Source organism: Tauraco erythrolophus, chromosome 3 (genome assembly GCF_009769465.1).
Source record: "Tauraco erythrolophus isolate bTauEry1 chromosome 3, bTauEry1.pri, whole genome shotgun sequence".
NCBI lineage: Eukaryota > Metazoa > Chordata > Aves > Musophagiformes > Musophagidae > Tauraco > Tauraco erythrolophus.
This window is the reverse complement of record NC_141467.1, coordinates 39,601,102-39,615,595: the sequence shown is the minus strand read 5'-3', so window position 1 is coordinate 39,615,595 and position 14,494 is coordinate 39,601,102. Positions and strand designations below refer to the sequence as shown.

Genomic DNA, 14,494 nt, shown 5'->3' with positions numbered 1-14,494 from the left:
AGCACAGATGTTTGGGGAGAGTTAAAAAGGTATGTGTTTCCTTAAATTCATTGCATTTTGCTTGGTTTTTTTTTTGTCTAACCTGTGTCACTGGTCATTAATTTTCAGTCCATTCATAAATGATATTTTGCTGTGAATTTTAGAGCTTTCCTAATTCCTGATATTTGAAAGGTGAGGACGGTGAGGGGATGCCACCACTTGAAACTTTCCATTGTTCATTTAAAATGTCATAAGGTATGTAAAGGGAAGATCCACTTCTTGTTTCCAGAGAAATCCTCTACTTTAGGCTGATTAGTATTTCCCTTCATTTGTGCTCTGCTATGGCTTGAAATAGCAGCTGTGAACTTCTGGTTGTGTTTTGTTATGGTATTGTGAAATGGATAACGCTTTGGGCCCTGTTCTGTCACTTTTTATGTATGCACATCTGAAAGTGTATTGGCAGTGTTTTATATGGTCCAGGCTGTATTTCTTATGTATAACATCATAGCGCATCATCTACTGAAGTATTTGTCCATGCACTAGTGTTAATTGTGCCATCCAGCCTATATGCTTTGAGCCACGTGGTAAGATTCTTCTGAAGTAACTAAGCCACATTTTCAGCAGAGAGTTATGCACTAAACAGTGCAATGGCTTTCTCCATCCTCTAAGGAGGCAAAGCGTGTGATCTCTGGAAACTGTTGTCAGTGCATGTAAATTGTACCATATTCTCTGTATGCCACATGAGCGGCGTTTTGTTGTATCTTCAAGTCTGAAGTTCCCAGTTGCACTTTTAAGTTTACTCTCACCGTTGTATTAATAACAGTTATAACTGTCTGGACTTGGCTTATTTGTGCATCTGCTATTGAAGGGTGCTTTTTGTATTTAAAAAAAAAATCTGAACAACCCCACACAAAACCCTCAATCCAACAAAATTCAGAATGGACCTATAGCTAACTTACAGGAAACCTTTCTGATGTCATTTACAAAATAAGTAACTTCAGGTGAGTCACACAATGACAAATACGTGAGCTCTCTTATGAGGGAGGAAATAATGTAAACACTGCCAGTGTATTCCTCTTTTGCCAGGGTTCTTCTTGCAATGACAGACTAGATTTCTGTCCTGGGTGGTTTACATTAGATCATACATCTCTTAAAAGAGGGATGGTGAGGGGACTCGGCAACTTTGGATGGCAAGGTCTGTCCAGGCCAGCTAGAGTGTAACAGTTAGAGGATGTTTTCTGTTTTATTTAGCTTTCTCTTCCTTTGTACGCAGGTCTCTTCTGCCAGAATATGTAAGAGGAGATGATTGTGCCTATTTCTGCTGCTTTATGGCCATGTGGCTAATAATTCTTCCACATCTTGAGGAACGCAGATTGGTGGCAGAAAGCAACAAGAATATGTTGAGAGATTTCTCTCTCTTCTGGGTGATAGATGCAGGAATATGCAGGAACAACACAGTCGATTGATTGATAGTGTGCAACTCATCCATAATGATCTGTCTGATATAGCAGTAAATTATTCTTGAGATTGATGCAGGTCATTGAACAGCACATTGACAGTCCTGTTGTCTGTCATCCTGTTCAAAGCCAGTCAGGAGCAGTAGCTGCTGTGATACTCCAGTCTACCTTGGGTGCAAGCTGCGTACAGGTGTTCCACTAATATAAGTTGTTGTCTTCTCCCTTCATTTTTTTTCTGTTGGGCACCTCAGCTTCATTGGTAGCTCATTCCAAGTAACAGTAAAAATGAGATGCTATATTTTTAGAAGAGAAGGTTGTAGTCTGTTGCACTGATTGTATAATAATGTAAAATTCACTTTTGAAAATGTTGGGTTTTGAACTTCAGCAGTGAAACATCTTCATGGAAAAGTCGAAAAGCTAATAAATAATTAAGAAATATACCTGATTGTTGCATGGAAAATTGTAAAAAAACAAAAAAAAAAAATCCCACCTTCAAACTTAATGCAGAAAGGGTAATAATTCTCAGAAATTTAAAACTTGTGTTAGTCTTTAGGTTCCATGAATTACCGTGATATTCTTGCTGTAGTACTCTGGTTCTTGTCTTGTTAGTGGTGGCAAAGTCGTCCTCATTCGCCTCTTTGGGTTTCTTTTTTCAAGAGAAAAAGTTTGTGTTTTCCAGTCGGCCAAGTTCCTTGCGCTTGAAGATGAAGAGGAAGGAGCCACAGATGCCAGACGTGTGTTTTACTTTCCAGTTTCATTACGAGTGTTAGTGAGAGTGGAGCATAAAATGGCCATATCCTTCTTTAACACGTGGGGTCAGCAGGGAGTGTAAGGTCACAGTGCTCTCAGCATTGAAGACTCAGTGATCACACATGACTTGTTAACCTTCTGAGTTGTTATTGATTTTTAATTGTGTTTTGTTTTTTTTTTTTAACTTAAGAAGAATAACCACAACTGTTAGCTGGAAGTAGTAAGACCTGCCGCCTCATTTGGCTGCTAAATGAGTCAGCAGAAACCCCCAGCTTTCTCTATGCAGGGTTCTAGGACTTGACGTCCTGTCACAGAGGGCATGAAGTTTTTCAGATATTTGGATGTTTTCCACACTAGACTTCGCCCTGCCAGATATTTCCTTGAACCTGACATCTTGTCACAAAGGGCATGAAGCCTTTCAGACTACTGGATATCTTCCACACCAGTCTCTTCCCTGCCAGATACTTTCTTTTAAATTGAGTCCCTTGCGCACAGTCATGCAAGAGAGTTATCAGCGCCCCAGTCTGGACCCTTCAGAATCAGCAAACATCCATGAATGATGGACTTGAAGAAATTCCCAGGAATTTAGACTTTTGATGCATGGGAAAAAAAAAAGATTACTTGTTCATAGAAAACATTGCTTTCTGGGCAGTTCTGCATTTTCCTCTGTGTTCTTGTTCCTGAAGCTGACCTGCTGAATACAGGATCCTGACAGACAGATGATATTTGCGTAGCAACTTTTTATATGATTTTGAGACTTTAAAAACTTAAAGAACATTAAGTTTGTACAGATAGTTTATGTACTGCTGGACTAAGTGCTTATCTGAATATGTGAACTTCTACTTTTATGTGTACAAATCTAAAATACATGCACAAATCTGTAATTACATATACCAATTTTATTGAACATTGACATACATGTGGGTCATGATATTCCTTGAGAAACTGCACTATGTCTTTCTCTTACTAATTGACACACCTGCTGACATGGCTCCATGTGAACCACTTACTCAACTACAAACATTTAGGGTTTGTGGTGTATTTCAAGACACAGTAAAGAACAAGAGGACTTCATTCAGGTAATAAGAACCATTGAGTCCATGATGTTATTTACTTACCCAAACGTACTGTCCCCCTTCTTGGCATGATCCATACAATTTGCCTTGATTTTTTTTCTGGTTTCTTGCCTAAGGTGAGGACACAGGGGTTGAAATTCAAGCCCAGATCATGGAAAACAAAAACTGATGCAGACAGGATAATATATTATTTCCTCATATTCTGTGATGGTGTGTGAAAGTTTTAGATCCTTTTTCTTATTATTGCTTGAAGCTGTCAGGTCTCCCAGGTGATTTATCCAAAATGGTAAACCATTCTATCCTTTCTGAGTGCCTGAAACCTATAATAAAACCAAGTACTAAATACTAAAGAATTTAAAATAATAGCATTCTGTTCTGCTTTTTTTTTTTTGGTTTTATTTGTGGGTATGATGTTGGTTTTTTTGTATGTGTTGGTGGTTTTTGGAATTTTTGTGTTTTTTTGGGTTGGGTGGGGTTTTTTGTTTGTTTGTTTGTTTTTTAATTTAAAAAAGGCTTTCAAGGAGCTTTTTAAAACATCCTGTGTACTTGGGGACTGCACATGTCGTGCAGTAGCTTACCTATATTCTCAGAGTTAAATTCATCTCTAAAGAGGTTCTGGACAGTTTAAAGGAGATGTAAAGGATACCGAGAATATGAATAAAGGGTAGATATTCATTGTTATTCTCCTGGACTCTTCTGCCATCATTGAACATTGTTGTCTGTAAGATAAATTCTTCAAGTGCAGTTGCAGAGAGCAATGTATCCACTGAGAAGTGATTTAAAATTGCTCTTCAACTGCTGCATACCTTGTTTGTAGAGTCCCACAAAAATAAATTCTGGTGCTGGTCGTCCTCAGCTGTTATGTGCCGTTACAAGATGACTGGTCTGTTGACGTGGATTCAAGAGACTTTCTGGTAGAGGCAAGATGAAGGTTGCTCCTTGGAACTAGGCCAAGGCTGAGCACTTGGTAAACACTCAGGAAATAACAGATTTCATGACTTTCTAGTGCAAAATGCTCACTTGGGTTTGTGTGTGTTTGGGTTTTTTTTAACTTGGCTTTTCACAAACACAACGATGTACTTATTAAAAGAAAAAAGACATTATACATTTAAAACATAATAAAACCTAGAATCTTTTGCCCTCTAAAACCAAGATACTTCACAAAGCACAATTCTCTCCCTGCAAAGAAAATGAGAGAACAGACAATACATGACAGATTGTCCATATTCCTTGGGAACTGCAATGATAAACATTGTACATGCTGAAGAACTTGTATTACTGTAGAATAAAAGGTGGAAGTAAGGCTTGTCCAATGTTTCTTTATTCTCAGAATTAGAAGTCCCTTTATTTCTTTTGTGCATTAAAGTGTGCTGTTATAACTGAAGACAAGTCTGTAGAGGCTCCTAAATCAGTTATAGACATTCTCAGAGTGAGTCCACACACTGTTTGAGGACTGCCGTGGAATATGAGTGGACACGTTCCTACAAAGCCACAGCTCTTCTAAACTGAAACCAGAATATTCTGCAAACTAATTTGGGGAAACGTGCTCATATATTTATGATTGAAAGTTATTTTTATTTATAGTTTATATGAAAAAAAATCCATAGGGAATGTGGATGCTATTCTAAAGCTCTGTGTCATTTTTCAACTTGTCGTTAATTTATCCTGAAGTTTGAATGTGGAGCGTATAAGGCGGAGGATGGTGCCAGTTTGGAGCCAGAGTAGTTGAAAATCACTAAAAAAGCTTACTGCAAGTAAATGAAATCCTACCTACTCACCTTTTTCAACTGTGAGAGGAAGCTTCTAGGAGCAGTCTTCCTGATGAATGGAGGGAACTCCCAGTGACCGTGACTTGGATGCGTAGATTCTGCAATGCGTGTAAAGCATTTCTGCCTTACAAGAGCTGACCCTCAGGAAAGTGGCTGGGCTGTGCCTTCATGTCTTCATGTGGGTTGGGTATGGATGGATGTGTCCACGTCAAGAGTTTGCAAAACGAGTTCCAGGCCTCTAGCCTGGCCTGGTTTGCAGGTATTGAAGCAGTTGAATACGGCGGTTACAGGTGTTTCCTACTTTCTTTTGATGTGTTTCTGAAACCAGTTAATTTCTAGCATTTGAACATTTCTGTTTTCACTAGAATTAAAAAATAAGATACGAGAAATTCAGCGAAACCTGAATTGGTGCTCAATGCAGCTGACTGATTTGAAGATGTATTGGAGCAACCTATTGTGAAAGCGTTCACTCAAATCCTTACTGGTGCTAGTCAGACTTCTCAAGATTCATTTGAAAAGACCAAGGCTAAGTCATGTCTGTCTATTCAATTTTGGCAGTATCTTAGGAATAACTGATTTATGTCAGCAGAGGTAAGTTGTTGGCATAGATAAAACCAATATTTTTTGGCTACTAAAACAGTAATCGCTTAGAAACCCAGACTTAACCGGAAGTACTGAAAACACTTGAATTTGTTTTGTAAAGTCAGCAAACACCACTACCACCTCTCTCTTAAAATCACCTGCAATATTTAGTAAACATACACAAATAGTTCCCATACCTGTCACTATTTTTTTTTAGCTTGTCCTCAAACTCAGCGTACAAACTAAGACGTTTAGACTTTGCCTCAGTTCTAAGGAAAAAAAAAAAAAATCTTTTGTTTTAGTAGGGCAGTCTCTGTTGTTGATATTTTTTTTTTTTAAATCTCATTCTCAATTTCTTATGAAAATACCAGCTTTGCTTTTATTTTTAAGGCCTGATTCTGTAAAATGGGGAGCTGTTCCTGAGCTGTGCTGAGCATTCCAGGCTTGCATGGAGGTGTTCTGCGCTCCTCAAGTTTTAAGTCTTCAAGCTTAAGATGTTAGTAGGCGCTGAGGCAGTTACTGAGTCAATCTTCATTTGATTTGTGCTGTGTAACAGGAGCAAAATGGTTACTCAGAACCTAGATGCAACAGAGAGGAGGCAGGTAATGTGAGATTAATTGCTTTGCGTTATTAAGAAGGCCCTTGTCTTTGATTTTGCAGAAAGGTATGTCTGTCTGTACCCCCTGCAGTTGCGCAGTGTAAGAAATGTTCAGCTTTTGTTTGGAAGCTTCAAGTACACAGACTCAGCAGAAAAAAACCCAACACTTCCCCAGAAATACTGTGTAGCTGGTTAGGATCTTTATACTCCATGTAAATAGCAAAGTATGCCATTACAGCTTTGATTGCACATTGCCCTTTCACGGTAATATCTTTGGTTTTATTTTTGTTGTAGAGGAGAGGGAGAATGGAGGTTTGTAACAGGAAATACAAGTATTACTAAATTAAAATGTTTGGTACCTTTTACGGCTGTGTGGAAATGGTTAGTATTTCTGCTGAAAAGCAGGGGCAGCATGTTTTGAACTCCTTGTGCTGTTATTAGAACACTTTTTTTTTTTATTTTGTTACAATTATTTTCCCTACGTACAGTAATTCTCATGACGCTTGCATAGTAATGATGGTAACGGTGTGATAGATTATTCACAGTTGTAGTGGTTATGATGCCATACTTATAAATTGTGTAGGGAAAAGTATTAAAGATATTTTTTTAATGTCTGTTTGTAAAAAAACTAAGGAAATCGCTATCATTTAAATTAGACAGAATCACATTCTTACACCTTAAGGGATGCACAAGAGAGATTCTCTGTAATGATGTGAAAGTGCCCAAAGTAGATCAGACGTGGAGAAGCTACATTAACATATTTGTAAGGGAAAAGTACTGTCTCTTGGCTTTTGTGCCTCTCGTACCCCATAGTGCTAGTGTTTTACAGTCCTTCTATTGTCCATTACGGCAAACACGTCCAGATGAATTCAGCGTTTAATGTTAAAAATCTTATAACATGCCAGTTTGATTTGTAGCCCTTCATATCATGGAATGCTAATTAAAATCATATTTTTGCATATGTCATGCCTTTCATGTACATATGCAAATAGAGTCTATTGCCTTTCAGCTATTAGTAATTAACTTTATGAAGGACAGCTGTAATACATAATTAACAAAAATGTTTGCAAGCCCTTTTCACACTGAAAGTTGCAGCAGTAAAATTTTTGCTTATCGAGAGAACCATTTCAGTTCGAAGCTTCAGTCTGATATCTAAATTGTTTGAAGCAATCACATGACATAATTAAATTGATGTTATGGTCTTATCAGCAAACGAATGGTACTTGATAGGCTTCTATCTGTTTCATTATGTATGTCACCAAAATTAAAGTAAACTGTCTGTGTTTGGTTTGGTAGAAACATAATGCCAGGTAGCATAAATCTTCTTGATTCTGTTGATGCTTTGAACAATGTCTTGCCAGTTTGAGCAACATTCCTGTTCAAAGTGTATTCATGAACATGTGCTTCACCTTTTCCATCCTTTTTCTCATACGGCTATAAAATAACTAAGGCTATTAATTTGCTTCCATGTATATCTCTTTAAATAATTAATACAATGACGTTTATCTGGACATAAGCAGTGATTAAAGCATCTGATCTTGCTGTATTATTGTGTTACTCATTAAAAACAATGGAACTACTTGTCAGAAGAAAGATTGTAGGATGGCCCATTAGGCTTAGATAAATTCAAAGATGTAACAAAACTGTATTTGTTTATAACATGAGAAAAATGTTATTTAGGGAAATAGACTATATTATCAGCATATTGTATAAGACGTTCTAATTTGCAAAGAGAGGTAGAAGTAGGTTTTCCATTCTTTGACCAGAGATGTATGATTGTGATTACTTATTCGTAAGAAAAATAGCCAAGTGAATACAGTCTGAAGAAAACCTCTCATTACAGAATGGACTCCCAAATTTAAATTGCGGTCTATCAAGTGTTTTTAAAAATCCGCCTGGAATAAAATATGCTCAAGTGCATGCTCAAAAGAGAAAAATACTGTGGTGATGTTTTTGATTTTTTTAAAGTATTAATAATAATTAATAATAAAAAATAATCTTCCTGGGTTTTCTGTTTGTTTGTTTGGTAGGGTGGCGTTTGTGATGAAGAAGCATTTGAATACCCATTTACTAGGCAAGCATGGAGTTGGCACACCCAAAGAAAGGTAAACTACTTGAAAATTCTTTCTCATTTTACCTTATGCAATATGTGGAGACCTTATCTGAACTGTTTAGCTTACCCAAATTGAAATGACATGGACTTTTAACTCATCTCCAACTGCAGAGGGAGCTAACATGCTTAAGTGCACTGCCAGTGTGGTGGTTATTACTTGTCTCTGGATGTCAACAGAAAAATTACTGTAGAAGGCAATTCTATGTAAAAGGTGTACAATTTGCACCTTTTCTGACTTTTTTTTTTGTCAGGTGATGTTATTTTCTCAAAATTTCCATAGTTGTAACTGTCCCTCCAAGTACAAAATCAAGTTTGTGGGTTTTTTTTTTTTTTACTTGCTGGCCTTGATGCTCATAGGTTTCTAAAATGACTTTGTGAGATTTATGTTGATCACTAAGGTCAAGCCACAGAAGAATCAAAAAGAAAGTTTCCTCAGTGTTCTTGGGCAGGAACAGAGATCTGATGTTTTGACTATTTTAAAAAAGAATTTATTTTTTCAATCTGTGTACAGTTACTTATTTTCAAACTTTTTGTTGCGAGCAGGTTATTTTTTCTGTGGTTTAAAATGTAACTGTGTTTTACAAACTGGATGACACTGTGTTTGCAGATAAACAGGTTTTGCCTCGGATTTATTAGGCACAGTATGGCATAGCTATTGCTCTTTCATTGAATTTGGGGGGCATCTAGAAATGTGATGGTTTTTGGATAGCCAAAAGATCGCATTTTCTCTTTCAGTCTGGGTAGATGGAGGTATCCTACCTGCAGGGTTCACTGCTGGATACTTGATGCTGTTTCAAGTATTTACTGCCTTGTAACACGTTCTTCCAGTGTAGACTTTTATAAATAAAGAGTATTTTCTGGTTTTGATATGGAAGAAGGGGAAAATAAATGATAGGTATGAGTTGTGGGAGAACACTGCAAAACTCTTTCTGGATCACGTTCATTTCTTGTTAAAGACACTGGAAATGGTAGTCTGTTATACCCTCTCCTCACAAGTTTGTCACACTCAAATCACTGGTGACCTCAGAGTAGAGTTTTAAATTAACACCCCATACACACCTTATGTTTGACTAAGCACCTATTTAAGTGGTGCTTATTTTTTTAATGAGATTTCCTCTACAAAGTGCTTAACCAGAATTTCCCTAACACATGGTTATTTAAAGAGTTTTGAGCTATTCTATTTCATCTGAAATGTAGTGTGATGCATCGAAACAACAATTAGAGTTTGATCAAAGCGGATATCATATTAAAGTTTATGCTGGTTATCTTTTGTCATAGCACAACAATTACAAAGATGTTTTGCTCTGGTGGCTTATTTTGTAACTGGAAGCGTTCGATACCAATATGTTCTTTTGCAAGGGGGTACTTACTGTGTAATCATCATAAATACAACACAGAGATAACTCGCGTTACCCATGTGAATATGTGCACAATAAAGGATACACGCAATAGATTTCCAAATATAGCGTCTTAGCCTGAGAGGCGTATTTTTAGCGATCATCATCTTGAAACGAATTCCTAAACAAGCAGGATGCTATAATCTAAATCGGTTGTTGCTGGCTTTTGTTTGCGTGTTTCTTCTGAAAGCCTTCTGGCTGTTTCCATTTTCCCTCTTTCTTCCCATGTTCCTCAAAGGCTTTCTGGCTGGCCTGCCAGCATGGTGTGAGGAGGAGGAGGGCAGGGGGTCCCTCCCCTGCCACCCCTCTGTGCGGTGGCAGGTTCACAGCCCCGGCCACCCCAGGAGCAGAGAGAATCCGGCTCAGCCTGCAGCCTCCCTGCCCCATGGGCTAGCACAGGCTGCTGCAGCTTTACCCCCAGGCCAGCGTAAGCAAGCGATATTTGGGTGACTTCGTACTCTCTTATTTTGAAATTTCTTCATCTTTTGAGCGTTTCTTATCCATAATACCTTTTTAGCTGGCACTTCGGCTTGGTGTGGAGCAGCATCAAATAGTAGTGGCAGAGCTACGGCAACAATGCAGTTTTCTAGTAGCACTCCCTCACTGGTGATGGTGGATGTTTAAGCCATGTGATCTAACGCAGTAAATACCAAACCACCGTTTTTTTTTCCTTTCCACCTTTCCTTTCCTAGTAGGAGAGAGTTTGATGCCTTTGAATGGCTTCAGGAATCAAAGAAATCCTTCTTTAGCATGTTAAACAATCACTTTGGGTATAAACTTTTTATAAATTAAGTTATGTAGTTTTCTTACCTGTCTAAAACATTCATGCCTTGATTATAATTTTGCAAGCTTGCTATTTTTTAATTTCTCTAGGACAATACAATCACTTTATTCTTTATGTTTTGAATCTGATTCTTCCCTCTGATACATTGCATATAATGGCAAATACTAATAGAAGCTAGCTAAATAGGCTGTGACAATTAAATTAATAATGCATTTTATTTGCAAGTGTTTAGTCTTCATGGTTTGACTGATATATGCAAAGATGGTAATTTATTAAAAGTAAATTCATGTAATTGTACTACAGAGTTTGATGGACCAAAAAAAGTTGTCAGCATGACTATCATCAAAAACAGAAAATTGAAATAAGTTCAAAAGGGTGCTTGAAAAAAAATACTTATAACCCACACACCCTGAGAAACTGTTGCCCTTTTAACAAACTTCTCAAAAAAGATTTTGTGGTCACAAACATTGAGATAGTTCTGAGACGGGGAGAAAAAAGTACAGTGTAGTAAGCAGTACTGAACTAGTGCACCTTGCTCTCTCTAGCTTTCCATAACTACTGCTTTTTTTGTATACACAGAAGGAAAGTGTTACGGAGGCTGTGGAAGTGTTTGCATGTGCAGATACGGAAAACAAGTATAATTCCTAGTAAGATTGCTCCTAAAACATCTTTTGTTTTGTTTTTTTTTTTCCTGTTTTTGTTTGGAAGTCAAAATTGATTTAAGGGGAAAATACTGTGCAGGTGAAAATCACTGAAGCTTAAAAAAAAGGCTTTGTAGTAAAGCGTCTGCACATTTCAGCCGCAAAAAAAACCCTACTGCCTAGTCCATTATGATCATTACCATTTAATAGCTAACTCAAAAGTGGAATGTTTTAACACAAAAATTCCTCTAAGGTATTTTTTCTTGTTATTGGAACTGTGATACTGATTTATTGTCAACTTGAATGTGTCTCAAAACTGGCATGTTATCTGCTAAGTCCAAGGCCAGTACATATTTGGTACTTCAGTGTCAGTAATCTTCATGGGACCTATAACTATATCTTATTGGCAGGATAAATCTTTGGCTACACCTTTATTGTGTCTAGGAGACAATGTGGTTGAGGACAAGGTGAATGCATCAGTAGTGTTAATGGTGCCAAGTTCTAATTTCCGTTACATCGTTATGTTACTTTGGTGTAAATTGTGGCAAAACAGAACAAACAGAGGCGTTTCACTACTGAGTTTAAGATACCTGCATACACACACGCAAAAATATGAGCAAGAAAATAAAAGTGAAATCACTAAGTCATTCATCAGTGAGACCGAATTTTGCTGCTATTAAACACGACTGGATTTAGAAATTTTTCATATGTAAAATACATTTGACTATTCTTTAGAGTTTGCTGTTTTTTTTTTCCCTGCTTCCATGACACCATTATTAGTGTACAATATGCATTTTATAGTATATAAGACTCTTTAAGCTAGAATTCTGATACATCTGTTTCAACTATTTTTATATAAATATACAAGAGAAACGCCTTAACTGACAGTTGTTTAAGCATCTCATCTTCCTTATGAATTTTAAATGATGAGTTGCCTCTGAAATAACTTTTGCATATGAGTAATCTCATTGAGTCAAATAGGATCATTCATATCTATAAAGTTACTTGGAGCACAAACAGTTGCTGAACTGGAATCTGTGTTACAAAACATTTTCTGCAAAGGTCATTAATATTTTTGGGTTTTGCAAGACTGTTTTGGAATTTTTTCATATGCTTTAAAAATGGGATCAGTGTTAAAGTGCTGGTAACATATGAAGATCATGTGATTTTTCAAATAATCTGAATTGACAGGAAAAGCTGTGTAATGATTTCAACTCGAGAGCAACAGCTATAAGTAAATGCCTATTACTGTGTAATAGCAGTGTAAATAGATATGAGATACTTTTTCAAAAAATGTTGGAAGGCATTATACTTGTAAAATTTGTGTATATTTTACACAGCTGCTTTGAAGTAAAAAGAGGAGTTAAAAAGTAAAAAAGGGGTGTGTTGTTCAATGTGCTTGCATAAAACCTTGTGAATATTGGAATTTAAAAGCTACTAACACGTGTGGTACAAATATTGTAAAATAAATAAGACCACATAATAAGTCATTGGATGGCATTATTGAGATCTGAAACAAAAATAGCCAGGAAAAACGAATGGGGATCTGATGTTTTGTAAATAAATTGCATTGCCCTGATATTTCCATTTGAATGTAAAATTAGAAGTGAATGAAGTCTATCAGTCCAACCCTCTTCTATTTAATGGAGCTGTGAATCCTTCTTTTGAAACATTTTTCTTTCTTTGCATAGAGAAATTTCTGATAACAACTATTTAATGTGCCTGGTTTTGATAATATTACCCTGTACTTGCAAAGTAAAAAGATCTAGTTCGTGTTACAGTAGGTTTTGGGAAAATGAGTGGCAAAAGCTGCAGAGTGATGTGTCATGCATACATATATGTATGCAATCATCTTGTAATAACTTACCCATGTTCTGAAAGATTGAGTGAGTGACTATCGCACAGAAAGGTTTCCAGTTGGAGGTGTTGGCAGTACGTAGGGATACACGGAGGAGAGGCTACCTGTGACACGCAAGAGGCTAATGTGCTGAGTCTTGCCATCAAGCTTTGTCATCACCTTTCACTGCTTCTTGCAAAAAACTTCAAGCTTTTCAACTGAAACCTAACATTACTAGTTTAACTGGATGGGAATTAAAAACTTGATTGATTGTTTCTTGTGTTTGGCTTAAAAACGATCTTGGAGAGTTACAGAATCGCTCTTTGGAAAAGCCCTAAGGAAGGAAACGTAGCTTTTCCTTGAAGTATTTACTAGTTTGAAGCTTGTGATGAGAGGAGGGAAGTGGAAAGGACTCAACAGCCTAGCGTTGGTTAGGAGCTAAAGTTTTATCCAAGATCTACGTTTTCTTTTTTTTTGGAGGCTTACTTGACCTTTGAAAGCAGTGTTTTCCTGTGGAGTTCAGCTCTTGGTTGGTGCTGTACTGTTTCAGAGTGTCAATGTAGGGTACGGGCTCCGCAGTCGCTTGCTGCCCGAGTGCTCTTCTCTGTCCGTGGCTGACCCAAGGAACATGAGGAAGCCATTAGGGTTACCTGAGCTTCCTCAGATGCTAAATGATGTGCTGAAAATTCACAGCTAGCTTTCCTCTTGGCTTGTTGTCTGTGCACGCATCATACATGTTTGCTTCACTATGAAGAAAAGAGTAGGCAGCCATTTATACTTTTGAAGACTGTTTTCACAAAGACAAGTGATAAATTCAGCATCTTATAAGAAGGAAAAAATAACAACTGAAGGACTGTAAAAGAAGAAATTTCTTTTACTATTACTCATTATTTGTTCTTCCTATCAAATGCTGGCAACCTTATAGTTCAGGTCAGAAGGAGGGGCAATCTGAAGTAAGTTTATTTTAGTTGTCAGATATGATGTGAGATGTTTTGGAAGTTTCCGTAGTTGGCAACAATCTTCCTGTTGGGAAAGCTTAGCTGCTATGGGTGGAAGATACAGGGAGCGTCTAATAAGATGCACACTGCCCACAGTGAGCACCTCTGGCTAATTTTAAGTGTCGTAACAAGATATAAATAATGATCTCATTGTATTCATAAACAACCAAGTACTGTCTAGAGCCTAGGTTATTAGTTTCATTAGCAAGTGTATGCTAACATTGTCTGTGGATCCGTGGAAGGCAGTATGGGTTTTTTTCACAACAGTCTGTCTCCAAGGAAAACACCGTTCAGAGTTGCATGCCATCAGCCGAAAAGCAGTCAGCTGCAAACTGATCCCTCCTCTGTTGCAGTCAGCTGAAAGTAAGTTGTTCCAGTCATGTGTCCCAGCTTGCTTCTTCCACTGTATGTCAACCATGAAGGCCAAGAAGGTAAGGATTAGGATGGCAATATATCTCTAAATCCCTTTTAACCTGCGCGGGATTGGAAGCAAGAGACCTGCCCAGGCAGTTA

At 37.4% G+C, this 14,494-nt stretch overlaps 1 protein-coding gene across 1 annotated transcript in view; it reads left to right on the top strand.

Moving 5' to 3' along the window:
* The window catches only part of ZNF407 (zinc finger protein 407), a 362,003-nt gene that overhangs the window by 136,063 nt on the left and 211,446 nt on the right, over positions 1 to 14,494 (top strand). The window contains 1 exon segment of the mRNA XM_086608533.1: positions 8,242 to 8,316. Coding sequence (XP_086464659.1) covers positions 8,242 to 8,316 — 75 coding nt within the window.